General features: G+C 42.7%; 1 protein-coding gene across 1 annotated transcript in view; it reads right to left on the reverse strand.

The window, feature by feature from the left end:
* The window catches only part of TFCP2L1 (transcription factor CP2 like 1), a 37,660-nt gene extending 21,399 nt beyond the window's left edge, over positions 1–16,261 (reverse strand). The window contains exons 1-2 of the mRNA XM_083490634.1: positions 16,003–16,261; positions 6,830–6,981 (exon numbers count right to left, since the gene is read on the reverse strand). Coding sequence (XP_083346760.1) covers positions 6,830–6,981; positions 16,003–16,064 — 214 coding nt within the window. The 5' untranslated portion in view covers positions 16,065–16,261. The remainder of the gene's footprint in view (positions 1–6,829; positions 6,982–16,002) is intronic.
* Positions 16,262–25,271: the final 9,010 nt, after the last annotated feature.

The following is a 25,271-nucleotide window of genomic DNA, read 5'->3' on the forward strand; positions in this document are numbered from 1 at the left end:
AAACACTGAGTAAATTCTAACACTTGTTAGACTCAGAAATTTAGGGGAATCTGCCCCCCACAAACTGTGGTTTCCACAACTCATAACACAATACATTGTCAACTGCACTGTCAGCATCCTTAGAAACCAGGAAATTAACTGCTGATTGCTCAGAACAGATGATGCCCACCAAGAACCGAGGCAGCATCCTAAATGATTGGCCTAATACAATGGATGCACAAAGCCTTAGAAATATATGTTCTTTACAGAACTGTGATGGTGGAATTGGGTCTACCTCCTGTTCCGTCAGCAGACAAGTTTATTTACTAACTGCCATAGGATTCCAACTCATAGATTGACAGGCTGAATTCTTAAAATCACTCCCAATAAGCACAGTCTTTTAACATACAAGTTTTCAATAAGAACATCTGAGGCATTATTTCCAGATGTACAGATCTGTTCTGCTTTGGACTTGCTAAATGTTATTAGAAAACACAGCTGTGTCTGCTTAGTAGACTTATCAATATGAGGCAAAGCGTCTAGTCATCAACTTTCAACACAAAGCTACTCTTTTTAGACTATTTATATGTTAAAACAGCCCACAACAATTAGCACACCTCTCTCTCTATATATATATATATTTAAAAAGGTAAAGGTAAAGGACCTCTGGATGGTTAAGTCCAGTCAAAGGTGACGATGGGGAGTGGTGCTCATCTCGCTTTCAGGCCAAGGGAGCCAGCATTTGTCCACAGGCAGCTTTCCGGGTCATGTGGCCAGCATTACTAAACTGCTTCTGGAGCAACGGAACACCGTGACAGAAGCCAGAACACACTGAACTGCTAGGTTGGCAGGAGCTGGGACAGAGCAATGGGAGCTCACCCCCTCGCAGGGATTCGAACCGCCAACCTTTGAAAGCACGCCAGTACATGTAGCTAAATAGGTACCGCTGCGTCAGGAAGGCAAATGGCATTTCTGTGCGCTCTGGTTTCTGTCATGGTGTTCTAGTCATGCTGGCCACATGAGCTGGAAAGCTGTCTGTGGACAAACGCCGGCTCCCTCATCCTGAAAGCGAGATGAGCGCTGCAACCCCACAGTCACCTTTGGCTGGACTTAACTGTCCAGGGGTCCTTTACACCCACCCACCCCTGATTGGCGATATAATTTAGTTCTGAATGCAAAAAACCCATTGTTTAGTAAACAAATATCAGGAACAAGAGCAAAATGATAAATACAATAAAATCAGGGAGCAGAGCCACAGGAGCTGGTTTTTCAAGTTCCTCCTGCAGCCACCTCCCAACCTTGCACAAGAATGCAGATCAATGTGTAACAAGACAATCTAAAATGGTGATCAGTTTTAGGTTCTGGTTTGACCAGTGGCAGAGCTGACTCTCCAAAGTAAAATGAAATGGCCGGTATATCTCCCTCCTGCAGAGAAAAGAAGAATGCTACTTTTCTGGAACTCACTCCAGGGACAATATTTATTCTGATAGCCTTAAAGTTCTACGAAGGATTGCAACCATGGAAAATATGACATTAGCTGTGGCTGGAAAAGCAGCTCAGGAATAAAATGGAACTTTGTGCAAAAAAGAGAGGCAGAGGGAATGTAGTAATTTGCAAGCAGCAGGAAGCTGTAACTTAGTCTCATGATCGGCCCTACTATTAGGCAGAAGGAGGTGACAGAATCTGGAGCACCATTAAATGCTGCTATGGGGAGAAGGGTGTGGGTCAGAGACAGAGATATCCGTGTGTGTCTGTGACCTGTGGTCAATATGCTCGAGACTGTGTGTGTGTGTGTGTGTGTGTGTGTGTGTGTGTGAGAGAGAGAGAGAGAGAGAGAGAGAGAGAGAGAGAGAGAGAGAGATCATGTGTGATCTCCACAATCAGGACCACCAGGACATAGCTGACTTCCTTTAATTGAGATTGAGGTGGGGAAACAACAATTACTGTACTCTCTGTGGGGAAACAGCAATGATGGTACGCTCTTATTTTGTGTTATGCCTCCACAGCAGCCATTTTGTGTTTGGTGCCCACAACACTTTACCAAAGTTCAAAATGTGACTGCTGATCCAAAAAGGTTGGCAACCCCTGTCCTATGAGGTACTTGTGAATCAGTGGGAAAGACATGACCATCCAGTGGGCAATCCTTTGACAAATTATAGGCCGTTACCCAACTGAAATTTTAACACAGAAAGAACTGTGGCAACAAAGGAAGGCTTCATTGAGGCACAGAATACAATTTGCTGTCACCTATCCCCATTAGACAAGGTAGTCCCATTACAGCTTTGTTAAAAGAACATCTTATGTACATTTGTAGCTTAAAAGGTGTCACCTCTAAAACTGGCCAGTGTATTTTTAGACTCAACCACCTGTCTCAGTTTACCTTTCCGCTGCAACTAAGGAGTGTCGAAGGACAGGTTAAATAGACCTGATGAAGTGATAATCAAGGGAAGGCATGTTAGATCTAGACGCTAAACTGGTCTCTTATCTATGAAAAGACTCCCTTGATGTGACCAATGCGCATTAACTGAATCAACCCAGCAATGAAATGTTACATTCCTCTTTCAATTCAGCTACACAGTGTTTCTGTGTATGGGCTTGGAGCCAATATGACAGTTAACGGTGTTTCATTCTTAATACTTTGGCAGCTTGAGGCACTGCATTCTTGCAAGCAATGCTTTTATTCACTACATTATTAGAGGTTAAAAAATATGACATAAAGAGCCTTGTACCTACAAAAGACATACAACAGGAATGGAGTAAGTGACAGTAAAACTATAAAATGAGTATTACATTTTACAGCATGCCAATTCCTACAGGATGTAGTGACTGAGATAACCACAAAGTTAAGAGTTTAATCAGGCTACCATTAGTGGCTTACTACTCAGAGGGTGAACCTGCACTGAGGGTCATTGAGAACAACCACCATTCTGCTTTCAGCCACCTCTATCTGTATCTATGCATGCCCCATATAATGAGCAGCTATGCAAAGAGCTCTGAAAATTGTAGCATTAAACTGCTTTAAATGTATAGTGCTGACTGGGCCAAAGTTTGGAAGTCAGCAAACTAAACATTTATGTGTTCCCATGACTATTTGGTAGTCCAAGAAAGCAAGTATAATGAACTCCCTTCTCACGAGATCTAGACATAATAAAGATGGTGAGGCACTACATTTTTAACTAGCCACTACGTTCTTCTACCTATACACAAGGATGGGATCCTGTGGCCCTCTGGATGTTGCTGGACTCCAGATTCCATTAGTTCCAGCCAGTATGACTAATTATCAGAGATGGCAGAAACAGCTGGAGGGATTCCCCATTCCTGTCAGAGCAAAAGCCACTACAGGGTACATTCAGAAAAGCACAGAATTAAACATGAACATTCATTTATAGTGTTGCCCATCTCTACTTAACATATATTGTTTGGTTTTAAGTATTTATACTAAATCTTTTAGGACTAGGACAAGATCAGAGGAGGGCACCCCTGAAGCAACAGGCATTTACATAATACTTCTAAGAAAGCTGAGTATAATGTATACAGTGCTGCTCCACAATAAAAGAAAGGTAGTAAAAACACGGCAGGTTCACAATGTTCCTGGGTTGTATGATGCACAGCAACTCCACCTGTCTTTGGAAGGTGGTTTATGGGCTCTTTGTATTTAATAAGACTATTTTCCTCCTGCAATTTAAGCCATATAAATGTAACAGCACTCCATTTAGGACAAAAGAGATGCCTGCCTGCCAACAGTTTGGGGGGGGGGGGTGACAGAAAGGTAACAAATCAAATATTTGAAAGATCTGTCCTCCTGATTAAAGTGTCTGTATTTTACATTTTTTGCTCATGGCAAGCATGCTTCTGCCCTCTGGCAAGTGTGCTGAGCTCCAGCCCTCCTCTCAATCTTAGAACTTGCAGAGATGGGCTGGGATTGTCCTAATTAGTTGCACAGCAGCCCCTTACCCCTCCTCTCAACCTCAAGAGCTGGAGGTAGTTCAAGAGCTGCTATGTTGTCAGGTGGCAACCAGCACATCTTGAATATGCAGACCAACACAAACATCAATTCCAGGTCCAAGCTATGTGCTGGTAAGGGGGAGCAGGGAGCTCACACTGCAGTGACATGAGGAGGTGGGCAGGGTTCCTAGCAATCATAATTTTTTCCTTGATTGCCAAAGTTGGCCAACATTTGTTGCTTCTCTGGCTCTTTTCAGTAAGGAAGGGTGAATTAGTGAATTGTACTAATCAAAAGGGCTTTTTAGAAGTCTATTTCTGCTCAGGAGAACCAAACTGTTCTACTCATTTTGCACTCTTTGCTGCTTTTTCTTTCTGAAATGCTTGAAACCAGTTATTTTCACATAGAAAAGAACAACCATTCTAGTCCCCTCTCAATCACTCCTTTGTGTTCAAACACATTGCATAGCTGAGGTATTGCACTTACGATGGCACCCACCTTCCTAGGTGTATCCTTCCTAGGATCCAAACTATTACCCTATGATTAGGAATCCAGTCATTATTTGTGGTTGTCTAGACCCTCTGACAGGTCATCTGGTATACGCATGAAGGACTTGCGGGGATAGGGAAGTTGTCTTGCATTCTTTCTAGCAACAGCCTGCACAGATTCATGTCTGCTGAGAATATTGTCTGCTGATTGCATCTGAAGCATCTTGTCCCTTTCTAGAGGAAAATATAGGGATGCAGCTATATCTGTAAAGGGTACACTAGGGCCCACGGGCTTCAGTGGGGCTGGGTTTCCATTGCTGTGTTAATATGGGGATTTGCTGGATTTTGTTTTTTTAAAAAGATCCAGTATGATTAAATGGGTCCTCTTGAAATGGCATGATTTTTATCCCTTCAGTTGCCACCAATTACATCTGCCTCCACAAAATCCTCAGACTCAGCATCTTCACTACTGCTATGGTAAAAACAAGGCAACCACAGATCTTTATGAATCCTCATGAGTTTTACAAGGGATCCCCCAAAAGTCACCATCATAGGTAAGCTCTGTTTCCACAGATGTAAGAAAGGGATGGGTTTTTTTTGGTATCTTATGTTGCTCTAGATCCATTATTTTTATAGTTTAGTCCAGGGCTGTCCAGTTTATATAGTTTAGTCCAGTTCGATCGCTATCTACCGGTCGATGGCGGGATCCTCCCCCCCCCAAAAAAATACCTATAGCTAAAAGGTAACCACACTTGTTATGTTGTGTTGTGAGGAAATGGAATCACTGGCCAAACAAAACTTATGGGTTCTCAAATTTAAAGTCTTCCTAGATCAAGAAACTAAGAATGTAAAAGGGAGCCTTTAGCAAAATTAAAAATACAAACACCATAGCAGCAGCTCTTTTAAAGTAGTACATTATTTAAGATACCAATTGTGTAACATTCCTAATGAAGAACATTTACATGAGCAATCACTATAGCACTTAGTAGCCACTGTCTATCTTTCCCATCACCATTTCTCCTACACATAATCGCATCTCATCCTGGAACATATCCCATTCCAGAACAGGACTTTAAATCACTCCATCAGTAGTAATTAGAACTACTTTTGGAAGCATACAGTGAACTGTGTTCAAAAACAAAACTTTTTTTTTAAAAAAAAACACATTACAGAGAAAACTGCACAATAAGGATACAGGAACTGATTATACAAGAAGGCACAATTCCCACCCACCCACACACACACTATGCTTTGTTGCAGGTCCATTTCTGAAATTATATGAAGCTTGGAAAGCTGTATATTCTCTGACCACATTGTGTGCTCTGAGATAAGATATTACTTTTCCTGCTGATATACGGTTGGAGGTGTAGGATAAAATAACTAAGGTCATGCACTTAAAAAAAAATGATTTAAAGAGAATTATTTCGGTACCAAGTACTGTAAGCTTGCTGTATGCACAAAACCCAGAGCAACACTGGCTCACAACTTAGGTATATCTATTTGGCACTTTATTCCCATTTTTTTGCAAACACATTTTCTAAAATATCTGCAATTCAGACAGGCATAATCACCTTATTAAAAGAAAAGAAAATTGAAATGCTTTAGGTAGGACTAATCCATACATTACTGGAGCAGCCTCTGAGCTGCTTCCTTGTGGTTACATCTAATGCTAATCTAGTAACATCTGTAAAGAGGAAACATTGAGAGCTGGACAAAATGACAGAGGGACACAAAGTGGTATGGGAAAGATCCACATCACTCATTGAACCCATAAAATTCCTCTCTGCAGAGACTTGTCAGGGTGGCTTGATCATGGGAAAGTGGCTCCCATGTCAACACAGTAACACATGACAGGCCTGTGTCGTTGGTGTGAGAGGGGTAGGAATGAAGAGAACCAACTCACAACACGCACAACTTCATTATTTATTCCTTCAAACAAGTATCTGTGTAATGACAGTGCCCAACTCATTTGCAGGGTAAAGGGAGAATAATGGTGAGTGCTGCAGCAGATCCTGGAAGAGGTTGGTCGCTGTTGCCCTTCTAAGCCAATATTTTCACCAATCAGCAATGAGCTGGTCTTCAATCTAACTGGAGCAGACCACTAAGGTGTTACCAGAAGTCAAGTACCACATTACAAAGGACAACAAAGAAGAACTGCTCATCAGAACCATATATCCTTTGTTGGCTATATGTCAACTCTCAGCTTCACGGAAATATTAGTCTGGTGTTTAAAGACCTGACCTCTACACTTCTGTTCCATTCTCTTTCATGTAATGTTCTCTGAGCTTGCTGCATGCACTGACCAGAGTGTCACACATGTGGTTTTGGCAACTGTCAGGCCAAAAAGAACTGAAGAATTGCTGTATTTAGTCTGGCAAATTCTGGAATGCAATTTTATATTTAATTGTGTTAGTCTTACCTTGGTTTAGATAAGTCAGTGTCTCCTCATGAAGCTTCACAGCAGGGGATGTGGCTGCACAGAGCACATACTGAAATGGAGGGAGTTTTGTGTCATTCTCAGGGGAGAGTTGAGGCTCTTCCTGTTTAAAGATTGGGAGCGCGAGGACATCACTGAAACAACACAATGCATACCCAATTAGCAACACTGCATTACAACTCTGATCATACAGAAGTACTGGCGCAATAACAAAGGTTGAAGGCAGGATCCCTAGGACCCATATCCCACAAGCAAACATTGTTTTTGCTATGATCAGTTTACCAGAAAGCCAATACGACAAATTCATTAATGAAACATTTGCAATATGTGCAGATATAGTTAAGCGGTGTAAGGGTAGAAAAGTCTACTCCAGCAAAACCATTCTGGCTTCACTTACTTACACCACCAATGTTCACCCATAAATACACATTCCTGCCATTATTCCTACAACATGCAATGTAGCAAATATGTTGGAAAGCACTGAGGGCTAACACACACACACACACACACAGAGCGAGAGAGAGAGCGCACATTGTGAAAGGAAGATGCCAACACATCTGAGTTAGATTTTTAAAATGTAGCATTTACTCTTAAAAGAGAAGGATTAAGATTTTGCTGGGAAATGATCTTGAGCAGGCATAGGCAAACTCGGCCCTCCAGATGTTTTGAGACTACAATTCCTATCATCCCTGACCACCGGTCCTGTTAGCTAGGGATGATGGGAGTTGTAGTCCCAAAACATCTGGAGGGCCGAGTTTGCCTGGTCTTGAGCTAAAGAATGAGATGCTCTTTCTCAAAACCAAACAGTTGAATCCAAGGACAAGTAAACAAGACAAGAAATTCAGTTCCTCAGAACCGCAACCTTCCTTGTACCTAACAGCGCCCATGTAGCACCATGAAATCCCTCCTCTCAGTTTAATGTCCCAAAAAGTACCCCTTCAAAGAAATAATTTAGAACCTCAAACCAGCATCTGTTTCCAACTCACAGAAGTTCAATCAACATCTCCCTCACCAGAAATTGCACATAAAGATGTATGTAAGAGCCCCCCCCCCAGCAACACCAATATGTCAGGTTTACCATGCAAAGTAGGCATTTCTTCAGTGTTGGGCAATAAGTTTAATCAAGACTAAGCAATGGACATTCTTTGAATATGGCAATCTGGATTCCTATCACATTGCTGCATTGTATACTTATCACATTAAATGGACATAAAAATATTTGTTTCTCAACGAGAACATTTTGCTTATATAGTTGGCAGCTGAAGACATGAGCTGCTGGTCAGAATATATTTTCGAGATCTAATGATCAGCCCAATTAAAGAAGTGCTTAGAAGACAGCTGAAAATAACTACATTTATTCTACATTAGAAAGACAGATCTCTTAAGATTTTGCTTTGTGATGCAAGAAATGGGTTTTCAAAGGGGAAGAACTAAAGAGAGACTGGAATTAGAAGGGTTAGTAAGGTAAAGGATGCCTGGATTGTTAAGTCCAGTCAAAGGCAAATATGGGGTGTGGTGCTCATCTTGTTTTTCAGGCCGAGGGAGCCGGCATTTGTCCACAGACAGCTTTCTGAGTCACGTGGCCAGCATGACTAAACTGCTACTGGCACATGGAGGACCATGACGAGTACCAGAGCACATGGAAATGCTGTTTATCTTCCCACCACAGCAGTATCTATTTATCTACTTGCACTGGCAAGCTTTTGAACTGCTAGGTTGGCAGAAGCTGGGGCAGAGCAGCGGGAGCTCACCCCATTGCATGGATTCAGCGCCACCACTGTACTTCTTGGGATTGCTGATCAGAAGGTTGGCAGTTCGAATCTGCCAATGGCGTGAACTCCTGTTGCTCTGTCCCAGCTTCTGCCAACCTAGAAGGGTTAGTACAATAGGCAAAGAGCTATATAGACAATTGAAGCCCCATCCTAAGCTGCAAAAGCATCAAGGTAGCAATAGAAAACCCTTTCCATCTACTACTCCAACAAAAAATGCTAGCCAAGGTAGTTGCCTAGTGTTACCTTAAGGCTAGTCCCACTCAAAGAACAATGTGCAAAAACTTATACAAAGCACATACAAATTCCATACCCTATGCATTAGATAAATGGAGATGGGTGCACAACACTTCTCTGGGTGACAGTTCCTCTTGTGGTAGATATTCACATTTATGCTATGTTTAGACCACAGACTTGCGTTTTATAAGTTTCTGAACATGTTAGGCCACATTCTAAGGCTGCTGAACTAGTCACAAGACTGAGAACCTATGCAAGAGTGTCATGGGTTCACCTCTTTTAAAAGTGCATCATCAAGTAGTACATTAGTGCACTGTACGTACAGCATAAGGTGCCTAGTTTTAACGAGATAGAAAAAATCTACTTCCAATCATTTTGCATCAGTACTTGGTTCAAGTCAAAACCAATGCCATTTTGTAACAGATTACATTACAATACCAATATCTGAGCTGAAAGAGTAATAACATACTTCCCAGCTTCTCTAATCAAATCAAACTAGTTTTGTTCCCTTGGTCTGATCATTATGTTTTGGTTATCCAAAATATACAGCACAATCTTCTTTATACGTTAAAAGGAAAATTGAATGTGGTGGGGGGGAATGTGTACACTTGAAAATGCTGGCAGCATCAAGATAAATTCAACAGTGTAATAATGGAATACTAAATGGCTTAGTTTATGTAAAATATGCAGGGTTTTATGGTATACAAAATGAACCACATAAGGTGAAGAAGGGAAGTCACATACTGTAAGGATGTTTAAATGAGTATTTAAAATTGTAAAACAGAATATATATATATATATATATATATATATATATATATATATATACACATACGCACACACACACACACAGTCATACCTCAGGATACAGACGCTTCAGGTTGTGTTTTTTTGGGTTACAGACGCGCCGAACCCAGAAGTACCGGAATGGGTTACTTCCGGGTTTCGGCAGCCACGCATCCGCAGAGTGCTAAATTTCACTTTGCGCATGCACAGAAGTGCTGAATTGCAGCCAGTGTGTGCGCAGACATGGCGCTGTGGGTTGCGAATGCTGCAGGCTGCGAACGTGCCTCCCGCACGGATCACGTTCGCAACCCGAGCGTCCACTGTATATATATATATACGCGCAGCACAGGTGACCATCATTTTAAGTACACATTTTGGTCCAATGGTCATCATGAAACCTCTTGGCATTTCAGTTAGGGGACCAATTTTCATGAAATTTAATGCCAAGTATGCCTACATGCATCAAGGCAAGGATGGGGAATCTGGCTTCTGAGCCCATTGAACAAAACATGCTAATTTGGCAATATTTTGTGACAAAAAGTCCTTAAGTGAGAGAAGTTGACATTTTATCTGATGGAGAAAAAAGGACACATAAGCCATAGTGTTAAGCATGTGACTAAATTACTTACTTCACTGCATTTAAGATGCTTTTCGTAACCTTGCACCCAAACAACATGTGATGCTCAGTCACATGTAGTTTCTTTCATTTTGCAAAAAACGTAGGCATGCGTGGAAGCTATAATCTGCATGAAAAATGTTGTTTGTGGAGCAGGCCAAGGCAGTGGCACTTCTTACTTCCTCACCTCTACTGTGGTCTTCACACTAATGCCCTTCCCTGCCAATTTAGAGAATGTGATTTTTGGCAGGAGGGGAAAAGTTATAAGTACTTTACACATCTAGTTGTAAAAAGTTGGTCCAGCATAGTGGCAACCTCAGTTCAAACCTCACTTTAATCATTAACTCAGTGAATGGCCTTAGGTAAACTACTATCTCTCAGAATCGGATCTGCTGTATGCAGGCAATATCGCTTCGACTCACAGGTTTACTACAAATAAGGTACTGAGAGGGTGTGTGAAATGCTTTGAACATCAGTGGAAGTGCTAAGCATTTAATGACAGATATTATTATTATCATCAAAACCTGAGCAGTAGTGAGTGTTATGAATACATTAGTGTTAACCAACCCCTCCTTTATTAAGCAAGGGAATGAGCCAGTGCATACTTACTCAGAAGCAAGCCCTTCCAAGTTCAACAAAACTCCCACTGTTCTAGGAGCATTTTCCGACAGGGAATTTCATTAGCACGAGCAGTTTCTAAGCTCTGGGCACAGTACTGAGCCTAAAATTTCAGATTAAAACTGCAGAGTGAAAGGAAAGGAGGACCTTTTTCTGCTTCCCCAGTTCCAGCTACTCTCTAAAGACTTGAGAAGAGACCCTCTTAAGAATATTAAGGGGTGGGCAGGAGAAGGACTAGACCACGTGAAAAATAAACTTATTTTAGCTGCAGTTCATTCATTTTCAAGCTTTGTATTCTTTTTATTGAAAAGCGTGCCTAGGCATTCTGCTGTTGCGCCCATAAGCTAAGTTTAAGGTGCCATTTAGCTCTGAGCTTTCATATCTCAGTTTCTAACACTGAGTGTGAATAAGACCTTTGCTTCAGTTAGGGAATGTGCTAGGATAGCCCTAACCTGCTGTCCTTCAGATGTTTCTGGACTCCAGCTCCCTTCATCCCTGTCTGGCCATGCTGCTCAGAGTCCAACATCTGGCACCAGATTGGTTGCCCTTATGTTAGGGGCTCTGGCTTAACAGCAGCGTAGTGGGACAGAGCAGCAACAGAGCTGTCATTGAAAATACAAGAGCCATCTTCATTAACTCTGGGAAGTCATGAGCACTTTCCCAATTAGGGAAGCTAATGGAGATGGAGCACAGGTATTATATAACTAATATCTCCTGGATAGGGACAATGAAAAATAATTAGAATGCTTTAAAGATGCACCCTAGAGGCATACCTACCTTACCACACAGCTCAGAGCTAAGCAGAGAAGGTTGGTCCACAACAATGGTTTTGCATCTCTTATAACAAGGGTTATTTACAGCATGCCAATTTATTTGTTTTAGAGCCCTTTACATTTATCGCCTCACCCCATGCCACAGAATAGGCTTGTCATAGTTATGCAATTCAAAAGGCTCGCCAACTTAACATTACAAGAAGGACAAAGCAAGGTTAACAAAAGGAGGAAAAGAAATCCTTAAAGAATACTGACCTACCCCTTCCAGAATAACTCCACCAAAATCTTTGCAGTTCAGTTCTACCAGCTGCCTAAATTTAGGCACGTCCACACCTAGTTGTGAAACTCTATAAAGTACTCGTGCAGTGGTTCACTCTCTCATCAGTTGACCTAGGAGAATCTCCCTTGTTTTATATTTTGCACCATTTGTTTGTTTTAGTATACTGAAATTGTAAACCATTTAGGTAAAATAGAACTGATCCAATAGAAAAAGCAACCTAACCTTCCATTTTACAAATTCAAAACAGGAGCAAAAAACCTCAAATATTTTGTCTGTTACAAGATGCACTGGATATGTTGCTCACTCCTCTGAGTGAGAAAAATAGATAAACTGCTTCTGTAGCTGACTACATGGGCAGATATTTAGTACAGTGCTACTCAAAGTGTTGATCCACAAATTGGTCCTGTTCCACGGGTGATGAGCTGCCAGTCCACAGTGACTCCACCACAGCTTCAGGGACCAAATATGGTACTGGTCCCTGGCACCTGGAGGTGGGCAATGCCAGTCCACCACATCAAATAGTTTGAGAAACACTGGCATTAACTGCCACTGAACCTGCTTGAATTTCAGTGGGAGGGGTGGTGGAGGTGGTGAGAGAGATGAAGGAAAAATATCCTCAAAACAGAGAGCATAAAGCAAGGTTAATGTTCTGTCACAATTCTGAAATAGGTAAGAGTTGCCCCGAGAGACTTTTGTGCCTTTTAAAAAGTTGAAACAGAACTGTTTCACCAAGGGTAGAATTTCCTATCAAAGGGCAAAAGGATGGGGGAAGGTGCAGCTAGCAGCAGACAGGTGTCTTCTTCAGGGTTTGGGTACAAGAATGGTCCTGGGTGAGAGATCCCACAAGACAGCAACAGCCAGGGAAGGGCCCCTTACCCTTGAACAGTACTGAGACCAGGACAAGACTCAAGTCAACACATGCACACATGTTCATACCATGGAACCAGCACCACACTGTGCCAGGGAAGGGTGTAGGAAGAACACAAGAGTCTGTGCCAACAACACATTCAAACCATTAGTGCATCATGTGTTGCTCTAGATGGCTTGGCTTTTGCCTGCTTATTGGTGTCTAGACTGCCAAACAAGTTATAACATGGAAAACTGTTAGGCATGAAACCTAAGTGATGGCATGAAACCTAAGTGACTGCAATTTAAATTTGCCATTTGCTCCTACACTCCATTTTTAAAACCAGCTAAATGAAAACTTTATGGCTTCAGTATCAAACCAGCTTTCTCTCCCCCTCACACCCCAATTTGTGTTCACCATCCAGTCTGACGCATTTGTCATCTTAAAAGCTTCTTCACAGTTTTCTGACATTTTTGTTGGTCCTACCAAAGGCACTGCTTGACTATGGATTTTGAAATAGCATTCGAGACACAGTTCAAAAGAACAGATAAAAATCACTATTAAAATAAAAACACAACTGTACAAGTATAGCTTTCTGTTGGGAAGGGCTGGAATGTAGGTTTTCCATTTGCTATCTTTTACATTACCCACTGCCCCTTTTGCTAAATAAATAAAATGTGGAAATAAGGCAGGAAAAAACTGGATTAAACAAGCCCAGTAAAGTGAATGAAAAGGATCTAGTCGTCATCATTCAAATGAGGGGAGGAGATAAGAATGAAAGAAAGCTGGTTTGGAAAGCTAGTGCCTCTATCTGCAAGACATTTGCCAGTGCTTGCAAGACACTTGCTCAGTTCTCAAAGACCACTTTGCTAAATCTTCCCAGACCTGTTCATAGAGGGATTAATTTAAGGGATAGATCTATGGACTCTACTCAAAAAAAGCCCATGCCATACTAAATTTGCTACTGTTTAAGGTGCTGTAAGGCTTGGTTACCCCATCGTTTAAGGATGGCTGGCAGTGCTCGTCTGTTCCAGCAATCAATCTCTTGTGATACCTTAAAGATTAACCATTTTATTATGCCATACATTGTCATGGACTAGAGTCCACTTCATCAAAACACATGAAGTGTTAGATAGTACTTAACTGGCAAATTCAGTACAATTATATGCATGGCTGTAGAGTACTGTATGCACATCTATAGAGTTGAAGGGGTGCATATGTATATATGTACTTGCCAGTCCAGGATTACACTTCATGCATCTGATGAAATGGACAGCAGTCCAGGAAAGCTTATGGCACAATAAAATTGTTAGTCTTTAAGATACCACAAGAATATTTGTTGCTTTTGTGGCAAACGATGTTGAAGTGGCTACTCTTCTAGAAATAGTTACAAAGCTTTTCGTTATACCACAGTTAACGCATTCACAGTCATGAACACCAAGTGTGATCCTTACTCTCTCATAAGATGCACTGGGAGAGAAAAGTCTGAGCAATCTATAAGTGCACAAACACAATGCAGGACACTGTGTTAACTAATCCAAACTAAATAACTACTTGGTCACCAGAGCTTCCACCTCACTCACAGCTGTGCAACTTTTCAGTGACAAATTACTGGAAAGGCATTAAGAGGTAATCGGCATTAATTGACCTGGGCTAGAAGCTGCAGTCACCAGGCTCCTTTAAGTTTTCTGGAATTTCCACTTGTTCAAACCCACATCATACTTTCCCCCACCCCCCCAAAAAAAGTGGGAAATGTACAAACAAGTCTAAACCATTAAGAGAACCCACAGAGAGGGCAGCTCTCCCTAGCTATCACAGGTGAGCATGATAACCCATAGCTGCATCACTCTCTCCTCCTGCTCCAGAGAATGGTGCCCATCCAGCTCCCTGAAACAGACTAGCCCATCTGAGCTGCCACTGCTCAGCAACCCATCCCCGACCACAAGATTCACGCACACAGATGAGGTCTAAATGGAGTGCAGTTTCACAAATCCACATCCTTCCGAGACGGTGCCTATCCTTGCTACATAAAGATAATTATTTTTACTAGAATCCTCATAACTTCAGAAACTGCACACGCACACCACACACGTGTCTTTTCCTCTCTCCCTCTCCTCAGAACCAAACACCTATTTAGATTAGGGTTACCAGACGTCCCCGTTTCCCGGGCAGTCCCCAGATTTGCAAATCTGTCCCCGGTAAATGTGTCAGCGGCAGCCTCAGGAGCCCGGAGCCAGCCTGGTAGGGCAGTTGGCTCTGGTTGGCTTCAGGAGCTGCCCGCTGCCGTGGCGCCTGCCATTTTTCCTGCGCCATGGCAGCGAGCAGCTCCTGAAGCCAGCCAGAGCCAACTGCCCTACCAGGCTGGCCCCTCCTGGGCAATGGCTGCCCGCCAGTGATTCCCAAGCCTCCCCTGATCTGTCAAAACAAAGGGGGAAGGAGATGAGGGAAGGCTTGGGAGTCATGGGCGGGCAGCGCGCCGTTGCCCAGTTTTATAAAAAAACTGCACATTTATGTTTCACAGGGTGTGAAAGAAGGGCTTTGCACCTTTATACAATATGCATGTGTGCTTGGGCCCAGGGTCTTTTGCCTCACCATCCCCACTACTGACTTCCTGTTGCTACTCAGCTTCAAAAACAAAAAAGTGTCCCCGAGTCATTGAAAAAAATCTGGTAACCATAATTTAAATTGCCTATAATATTCCGCAACGCGCTGTCAACTGATGGTGTTCTATAAAAGAGCCCAGTCAACCACAACCTCTTAAAGTCGTTCGCCCCCGAAATTAAACAAACAAACCCAATTTGGCTGCACTCATTCCTGCTCAGTATGCTTCTAGCTCTCTTTCTCCAGCACCACGCCGCCTGGGTCCCGCTTCCCGTCCTTCCCGCATCCCTAACAGGGCAGACCTGGACCCTCAAAGGCTGCAACCACATGCACGCTTTTCCTAGAAGCAAGCGCCGCTGAGCCAGAGGGTCTTGCTTCTGAGCAAACACGCATAAATAAGAGCGGGAGCTTGCGCTGTACGTCCCTAATGTGGAGCCCAGCAAGGAGACCCCTCGCTCCAGAGACCTTCCTTCTGCTCTGCAGCGTAAACCAATGGCCCCAACCGCAAAGCCAGTTTAGCTGCAAGACAGTCCGTCGGTCGACGTCCCCCCGCCGCCCCGCTTGAGAACCTTGCGCCCTTTCCCCGCCTTACGGCCGCTCGCTCCCCGGGCTCGAAGGGCTCACTCACCGCAGGTAGCTGCCTGTCGAGTGCTGGTTGTAATGCTCCGGCTGCGTGTGCCAAAACAGCATCTTCTTCGACGGCTGCTGCTACCGCTGCTGCTAAGCTTCGCTCGCCTGGTAGCCCTAAACCCAAAATCCCCTACACGTCGAGGCGGGCTACGAACCCCGAAACCTGAAGCCAGCCCAAGACCAAACTGCGCGCACTCGGCAGCCGGCGCCTCTCCGCGCGCTTTTATTGAGCAGCCGCGTGATCCGCTGCTTGGCCGCTCCCAGGCGCTGAGGTCAGCCGCCGGCCTCTCCTCTCCGCCGCGCGCTCTCCCCGCCTCCCGCCGCCGCCGCCGGCCCGCTCCCCGCCACTCCGGGCCGCGCGACTGGGCGCCAATCCCCAGTCGGCTGCTGTCCGAGGCGCAGGTGGAGAAGCCGAGGCGGAGCTACGGAAGTGGAGTTGGGGAAGATGACCTCACGGAAATGGAGGAGCTACACAGACTGCCTTCTTCCGAGGTTTAATGTATATAACTATTATTTATCTTCGCCGCCCCCCCACCCCAGCCATCTTGCCTCACGAAGTCTACCCGGACGCTGAACTGGAAAGTTTGCCACCCCACTGCTAAAGGCAGTGCTTTTTCTGTTGGCACGCAGGGGTACGCATACCCCAAACATTTTGTGAATCTAAGTTTGGCCTCATTGAGGGGCGCTATTTCAGTATGAGTAGGAAAATGAGAGTACCCCCTAAACATTTCTTAAGGGGGGAAAAAACACTGGCTAAAGGTATTGCCTAAACTGTGATTTTTTTTATAGCACTTCCCACCAAAGTAGTTTGTATACCACATTTGGGGGGCGGTCTCAGGCATGGGGCAAATGTGACCCTCAGAACCCCCCCCCCATGGCTGTTAAAACTTCGCAGGCCACATCCGACCTGGTAACTGCAATGCATCCTTGACTTTTGGTAATGCCTCTAGCAAAACACGCAGCTGCGATTTGGCTGCAAACCCCACACTCCCTCCCTCACCCCCACATGGAGCTTTACACACTGCACTGCTCAGTTGGGACCCATAAGCATTTGAGGGAAAGGGGATGCATTTGACTTGGCCATGCACTTCCCCGTTTGGGAGCAGGCCCCACCCTACAAAGTGGAGGGGAGTCCAAACTCAGAAAAGGGAATGCTTATGGCATTTAGAGCCTGTCTTTGGGGCAAACTTAGAGGTGTGAATCCAGTTTGTAAAGTAGAAATAGAGCTTGATACTATGCTCAGCTGCGAGGCCATATTAGCGTACACCTATACAGATATAGATACATCTTTTTGGTTCTAGTGGGATCTCCAAAGTAGCTCACAAAACACATCCATCCAAGAATAAAACCTTCAACTAAAACAAGCAGTCAGAATTCTAAAATGGCAGCACAGAAAAATAAATCACTCTGGCAACCAGACATTAGCAGAAGGGCACCTAAACAAGACCTTTTTTATATTGGAAAACTAATTATTTGACCCAAAAAACAACATTTTGACAAGGGAAGGCCATCCAGACTGGTTTTTACTACAATATGTTACACAAAAGGCTATATACACGAGTGACTTAAAACATAGCAAGGTTGTCCCCACCTACCCACCACTGGTTTCAAGTTACTTATGTGCATTGCTCTACACACCAGAAAGGGGACGGGGGTGTCCCCTCTCAGTTGGGTGTCACCTGCAAATTGGATGAGCCACCCCTCAATTCCTTCATCCAAGCCATTTATAACGACATTGAACAACAATGGGCCCAGGACAGAACCCTGCAGCACCCCACTTGTCACTTTATTCCAGGATGATAAGGAACCTTTAGTGAGCACTTTTTGGATTCAGTCAGTCAACCAGCTACAAAGCCACTGAACAGTAACCTCCTTCAGCCTGCATTTTACCAACTTCTCCACAAGAATATCCTGGGGGACCTTGTCAAAAGCTTTACTGAAATCAAGATACGCTACATCCACAGCATTGCCCTTATCCACCAAACTTGTAACTTAAAAAGAAAAGAAACGAGATTCATCTGGCATGACATGTTTTTGAGAAACCCATGCTGGGTCTTAGTAATCACAGCATCCTTTTCCAAGGGCTCACAGGCATGCTGTTTAATTATCTGTTCTGTCCTAGTATTGACATCAAACTGACCAGTCAGTAGTTACCTGGTCTTATTTTACTTGAACAGAAGTAAACAATGTACCCAAATTTGGTCACTTACAGTTTTCCTTCTGTAAACATAAAGTACCCTAAAGAGAAACATCCCAAGACAACCAAAATAACCTTACAAATGGATTTATTTATTTTTACCCTGGGAATGTTAACATACCAGGGTTGGGGGTTGAAATGTGCCATGCAGTTTTTTGAGCAAATACCAGTTCAGAGAAGCAGGTAAATGCCCTTCTTCTGACACACAAACACATTTTGCAATCCCAAGGACCAAGGCATATTTGAATTCAGCTTGGAGTAGAGAAATGCCCCCTAAAACTGTCACTTTGAAAGTTTCTGTTTCAAAAAATTAATGAATTAGGGTAAAAAGAATTGTTCCGTGTGGTTTTTCAAGGAAAGGCTGATCCAGAGAAGCCAATCAAAGTGCTCTTATCATGACTCAAAACACGTGGCTTTGTTTGGGACATTCAGCATCCCCAAGATGTGTTGGAAGTAAGCTTGTGGTAACTGCCTTTGTTCTCTCTCTCTCTCTCTCTGGTTTTCACGGATAAAGGATTATGACTGCAGATCCAAACAATCATGGTTTTTATCCAAAGTTATCTTGTCAAAAGCATATGCAATGGGTGTTTATTGTTATTTGTTTTAAATTGTTAGAGGCCGTGATATCTAATTTTCATTTGCTGCCTGCAAGCAAATGTTATCTTGATTTCAAATGTAAAGACAGTGGTACCTTGGGTTAAGAACTTAATTTGTTCTGGAGGTCTGTTCTTAACCTGAAACTGTTCTTAACCTGAGGTACCACTTTAGCTAATGGGGCCTCCTGCTGCCGCCGCGCCATCGTGGTGCGATTTCTGTTCTCATCCTGAAGTAAAGTTCTTAACCCAAGGTACTATTTCTGGGTTAGCGGAGTCTGTAACCTGAAGCGTCTGTAACCTGAAGTGTCTGTAACCCGAGGTACCACTGTACAATGTTTACATTTTCAAGGCCTCAGTACTAGTTAGAGGAATTCGCACAACTCACAGAGGGGGGTGGGTGGGGATATTTAAGGAAAGAGAGACTACTCTTTTTGCCTTAAGCAGTTTGTTCCTCTGAAGATTATCTATTAGAATATCTACAATTAGTGTCGGGCAGAAATGGAAAATTGCAGATTGGCGCATGACATGGAATTAAGGTTAAAACACTTGTTGGGCTATGTGCTCATAATGTGTTGAACTTATCTGTTTGAACTCTTTATGCAGGAGATAGGGTAGTACTATATTTGTTATGGGATCAACAACCCAACCCAAGAAAATCATTTTAGCTTGTGCCTTGGGGAGTCACAACTAAAGCCATATTCAGTTTTCTAACACATTTAGTGATTTCAAGCACCCTGGTCCTATGAAGGTTGACATGCAAGAAAGTCTGTAGGTAGAAATTATGAAGCGGGGTCCATTGTAATACAAACATTACAATGCATTTTTATACCCTTGGATTATAAGATCTTTAGGACAGTAAGAATTTCAGATAGATAGATAGATAGATAGATAGATAGACAGACAGACAGACAGACAGACAGACAGACAGACAGACACACACACACACACACACAGAGAGAGAGAGAGAGTTTTAAAATATTTCACCAGCCAGACCAGAATATGTATGGCTTATGAATTACGACGTCGTAGCAATTTCAATGTGCTTGCTCAGCTGAAGGGGCAGAGTAAAATCAAAACTGTTTGCAAACTGTGGCACTCAGCTATAACACAGTTAGCTAAAAATTGTCCAGTAGCACCTTAGAGACCAATTAAGTATGTTCTGGGTACAGCCATACGTCGGGATAAATACACTTCAGGATAAGTACTTTCGGGTTGCGCTCTGCGGCGACCCGGAAGTAATGGAGTTTGTTACTTCCGGCTTTCACCGCTCGCGCATGCACAGATGGGCAAAATGATGTCACACACATGCGCGGAAGCGGCGAAACGTGACCCGCATACGCGCTGTCGCGTCTTACGTTCTGTTCAGGATGCGAACAGGGCTCCAGAACGGATCCCGTTAGCATCCCAACGTACCACTGTATATGCTTTCATGTGCATGAAAACTTCTTCAGATACCAGTTAGCTCTGGTATCCAACTTAACCAGAAGAAGCTAATTCATATAATCACTTTGGGGGGTTATATTCAGTTAGGTCCTAATTTTGGTAGTTCTACCAACATGTCTGAAAGTAGTCTTCAGTACAATTTAACATCACAAAACAGCTAAGCAGAGTATCACTCATTGACTTTGCATCCTCACATCAGCAGCCTGGAGCAGGGAATATTAATATCTCTTTATCCTGCCCAAGGCAACTGAAGGTGACTTACAACAACAACAACAAAGAATTATTCTCTTACCACCACCCACTACTACACAGCTTTTGCAGTGCATATCAGCTATAAGACATACATGGCAAGATTTAAGAATTTACACTCCATCTAGCCTCCAGAAAGGAAGAGGCAGTTGTGCTACCTGGATGCTGCTACATTGCATAACTTCAAATAATAGAAGTTCCAGTGGTTTGCCTTGGACTATGTCCCCAGCTGGAACTGAACAGAATCTGATAAAAGCCATCTGCAGCTCAGAGAGGTTATCAAGCACCTCTGAGAAAACACTGTCGTTCCAAAAACACCACCCAGTGCCTGCTTCCCTAGTAGGGCCTGGTAACATTCCCATTCATCAGGTGAGAGCAGGACAGGGAACTGTCTCCTTGCAGCTTTGCATTTGCCTTGGCTATCTTTAGCAGGCATTCATATATGCATAAAAAAATAAAGCAATGACCATGCTAATATATTGACTATCCGGCAGCCCAAGGGATCTCTCTTGGCAGAAAAGGTTCTTGCTGCATCTTCAAACCATATCTGTTTGGTCAGTCAAGTGCTCTGTAACTACAAGTTCATTTCACTGGGCAACTATTTTGGAAGGAATTAGCATTTGGGAAAGAAATGCTGATATTAAAAACATTGGTTGTTTCACAGAAGGAACTATAGTATCTAGACATGTATGTGCAACTTTCTAAGTGGAAGAGGCTGTAGGTAGTATGCAACTAAGTTTGATTCAGAATGAATCCTCTGGGCTAGGCACAGTGAACCTGGTATGCTAGCAGAAGCCAGCACAAGGATATTTGCTAGCAAAGTGCGACTCTGGAGGGTCAGGAGAACCTCCAGAACAGGGTGTGATGGGAGATAGTTGTGTCTGGTAAACAGAAATGGTTGCTCAGATAGACCAATAACAATGTGATGTTAAATTCCACCCATTGAAATTGATGAATATGACTATGTTCAGTCCAATATTTCAATAGGTCTGCTCTGAGTAAAAATTAGTTGAATACCACCCTCTATATTATGCAGTTACTGCAATTACTAATAAAAAATACTACTAATAATAATTACTGCAATTATGTGTGTGGTTAACAAATTACAATCTATTCTAGACATACCAGAAGATGCTATTCTCACCTTCTTTCACCAACGCTGTACAGTAGAGACTACTCTAGCTGTATCTGGAAATGCATTTTATTATCCTCAAAATGTTTTCTGTCAAAGAGTATGTGGGTGTCCCAATACTTCTGGATGTCCCAATACCTCTGCCGGCTGATTTCACATTTCTGCATTTCCTTTGAGTCTGACAGTAGTTTAAATTTGCGCCATCCTCAGCTCCCAGTTGAAAAGTGTTTCAGAATGTTAAATGTGAACATATGAGTATGTTTAGCACTTGCACAAACGTTAAGCTGTTGTTTGGCCAATAAGTGTAAATGATTATCCAGAGTCACCAATGTTTTTGGACCAGTGGGCATATTTCAAATTTTTATAAAGTGCTGTGGGTGCCAGTCACAAAATGGCTGCCATGGGATAACACAAAATCAGAGAGGGTTCCCCAGACAACTTCATGATTATGGAGGGAAGTCAGCTGTGTGTTGCTAATCCTATTTGTGGAGATAATACAATACTGACACCCCCACCCCCCGCAAACACATAGACATACAATGATGCTGTTGCTGTCAAATAACAACAGGGAGCATTCCCTAGTACCAGGAAAATAGACAAGGTGTCCATGCTGCATAGGTTAAAGTCTCTGGCAATCTACTTATAAACAGTGCTTTTTCTGAGGGGTACGCAGAGGGTACGCCTACCCCTAAACATTTTGTGAATCTAAGTTTGGCCTCATTGAGGGGAAGAATTTCAAAATGACTAGGAAAATGAGAATACCCCTAAACATTTTTTAGAAAAAAGCACTGCTTATAAATATAGTCTCTTCTACTATTATTTTGTTTATCAGGAAACTGACACAGAAAATACTTTGTAGTAAACAGGTAGACTCTTTCTGAGATGACAAACTTTATCCCATTAATTTCTGAGAGGGGACATGTCCTTCTGATGTCCCATTTCTGCACTGCCTTGACTTCATTGCTCTTAAACTGCAGCCATGTAAATGATCCAACCTAAAACTCTTGTCTCTTAGATTGAATTTAGACAAGATAGCAGAAGCTGAGATAGCTTTGGTTGCTCTTTGTAATCTACTAATAGACTGGGTATGGTTAGTAAAGCAGAAAAGTTCATGTCAAATTGACTCACTTCCTCCTTCTCCTCATTAATTCCCAAAGTCAGTTTATACTAGGCTAGTCCCACAATGATAAACTAAGATCAGCTGTTGTTTCCAACTGACAATCACCTGGGTTAGATAGGAGATGCCATCAGATGAAATTGCTTGGAAGTGGTCTAGCAACTAAGCAACCTGTCTCCTTGTTTCTACTAATGTAAAAACACGCTGATTCCTGGACCGTCCATGGGCCGGATTGAGAAGGCGATTGGGCCTTAGGTTGCCTACCCCTGCTATACTCCAACAACATCTGGCTGGCCACAGATTCTCTACCCCTGGTTTAATAGCAGCACTCCCTGTTCCCCTTACATTATTCTTTGTCAAAACAGATATTATGCAACCCTCTTCCAAGAAGGCAGCATTGCTCTGATTTTATTTTAGCTGCCAGGTGGGAATGCTTGTTAGTGAAGGGGATTCCTGCCTCACTTAAGGTGGTGTCCTCTGGATTTGCAGGGGAATGCCAAGGTTTAGTGATCTGATTTCCATTTCTAACACTGACATCTGTCCTTAAAACAGAGGAATGAAAACCCAACCCAAAAACCAATTTTGTAAACTTGGTTATAAAACCCATTGATAGGTTAAAGTTTCTGCATTGTTGGGCAAGCCTTAAAGCCCTGGTAATCATTCTAGAAGCTTAAGGGTCATAGACAGTTCTGAGTTGCAGATGCCCCTCTGCAAGAAAAAGCAGGAAAAAACTGGCAGGGAGTGGAAATGAGTGGCAAGGAGATTAGAAAGCTAGTCTCCTATTTTTAGAATAGCAACAAAATCATCAAGAGTATTAGCCCCTGGGGCATGTCAGTGATGGCTTAACCCTTTGAAGCCTTGGCTTCAGATGATTTAGAAGTTAAAAAGACTGGTGTGAACAACTTCCTATTGAAAAGTCACTTGTAGTGTTTCTCTGGAAATCCCATCTTAACAAGAAATCATGCTAAGCACATAATTGTTGCTTATGTGAACACAGAGTTCATACATGCTGAAAGACGCAAATGTTTTAAAATATGCTAAAAGACTAGGGATGGGGAATCTGCAACTTTCCAGTTGTTGTTTGACTCCCACCATCCCTGAACATGCTGGCTGGGACTGGTGAAAGTGGGGGTTTAATAAGATCCAAAGAACCACAGTGCATACAGAATAAAACACTTAATAATTGAAAGGCTTAATAATTTCATGATTTGTTAATGCGTATAATACTGTTGCTATCATACAGAGGGCGACCACATAATAGTACTAGTGTGGACATAAATACAGTACAGAGCTTGATTAATAAAAAAATTATACTCATAATTAGGAGGAAATAAGCCTTATTTATATTATTATGCTTCACCGTTCCCCACATGGTGAGAATTCTGAGGATAATGCCTTTGGATGAGTGATCACTAGAGCTTTTTGGTACCTTTCATATTTGTTTTATATGCAAAGGTTTATGCAAAGCATATTGAAAGCAATCTATTACTCTACTTTTGATTCCCAAAGACAGCTGCTTGGATCTGGGATAGCTTAGTTGCTAGAGCATGAGACTCATAATCATGGGGTCATGGGTTTAAGTCCCATGTGGGGAAAAAATATTCCTGCATTGCAAGGGGTTGGACTAGATGATCCCCGTGGTCCCTTCCAGCGCTACAATTCTGTGATCCCTACAAACCCCCCCCAACTGTAACACTTTTGTTTCAATATTCACACTTGCTGCAAACTTGGGTGACCATATAGCCTACTTTGCAGAGGACAGCTCTCTATTTAAAGCACATAGCTTCCCTAAAGAATCTTGGGAACCATAAATGTTTAAATGGTTTAGAGATAAAAGAAGGGAGAGTGGAGGGGCTTTGAAGTTGCCCATCAACAGCATCAGCAGACTGAGCAGACATTATTTTTGCACTATGACGAGGTGTATTTCTTGTAAAATGATGGAAGTATTACTAAATTTACATCTACCCAAATACACAAATGTTGATGTGATGCATTGCTTTTTTTCTGATGATGCAGCAGTAACCATTCTACGACACACCCAATCAATAGGTCCATAATCATCGCGAATCATGGCTGCCACATTAATTGTCAGCAAACAGACACAATCCATTAAAAAGTTAGTTGTCACGGGCAGTCCAATACTATGTGTGGTTAATTGGGATTAAGTCCCATCAGTATCCCATGTATGCTAACAGCCAAACCTATGCTTTTTAATTCAGAAGTCTGAATAAATTAAATGGTTTTCTTCCAGCCCAGGGAAGTGTGCATAGAATTCAATGGTATATTCAAGGCAGAAGTCCAGGGTCTCTCTCACTCAACAGAATGAGCAGAATGGCCCCCAAATCTAAAGAGTGGGGTTCCTACAAGACTATTAAGGTAGAGTCTAAATAAATTACCTAACTGTACCACTGGTAGGATTTCAACCCTAGCTGGAAATAAACCTTACTGAACTCGGGCTTACTTCTGAGTAAACATGTTTAAGCTCTGGTTCCTTTTAGAGTAACCTGATGAGCACCTCTAGATAGTCTAATTT

This window comes from Podarcis liolepis (genome assembly GCF_965112155.1).
Source record: "Podarcis liolepis genome assembly, chromosome: 1".
In the NCBI taxonomy this organism is placed as follows: Eukaryota; Metazoa; Chordata; class Lepidosauria; order Squamata; family Lacertidae; genus Podarcis; species Podarcis liolepis.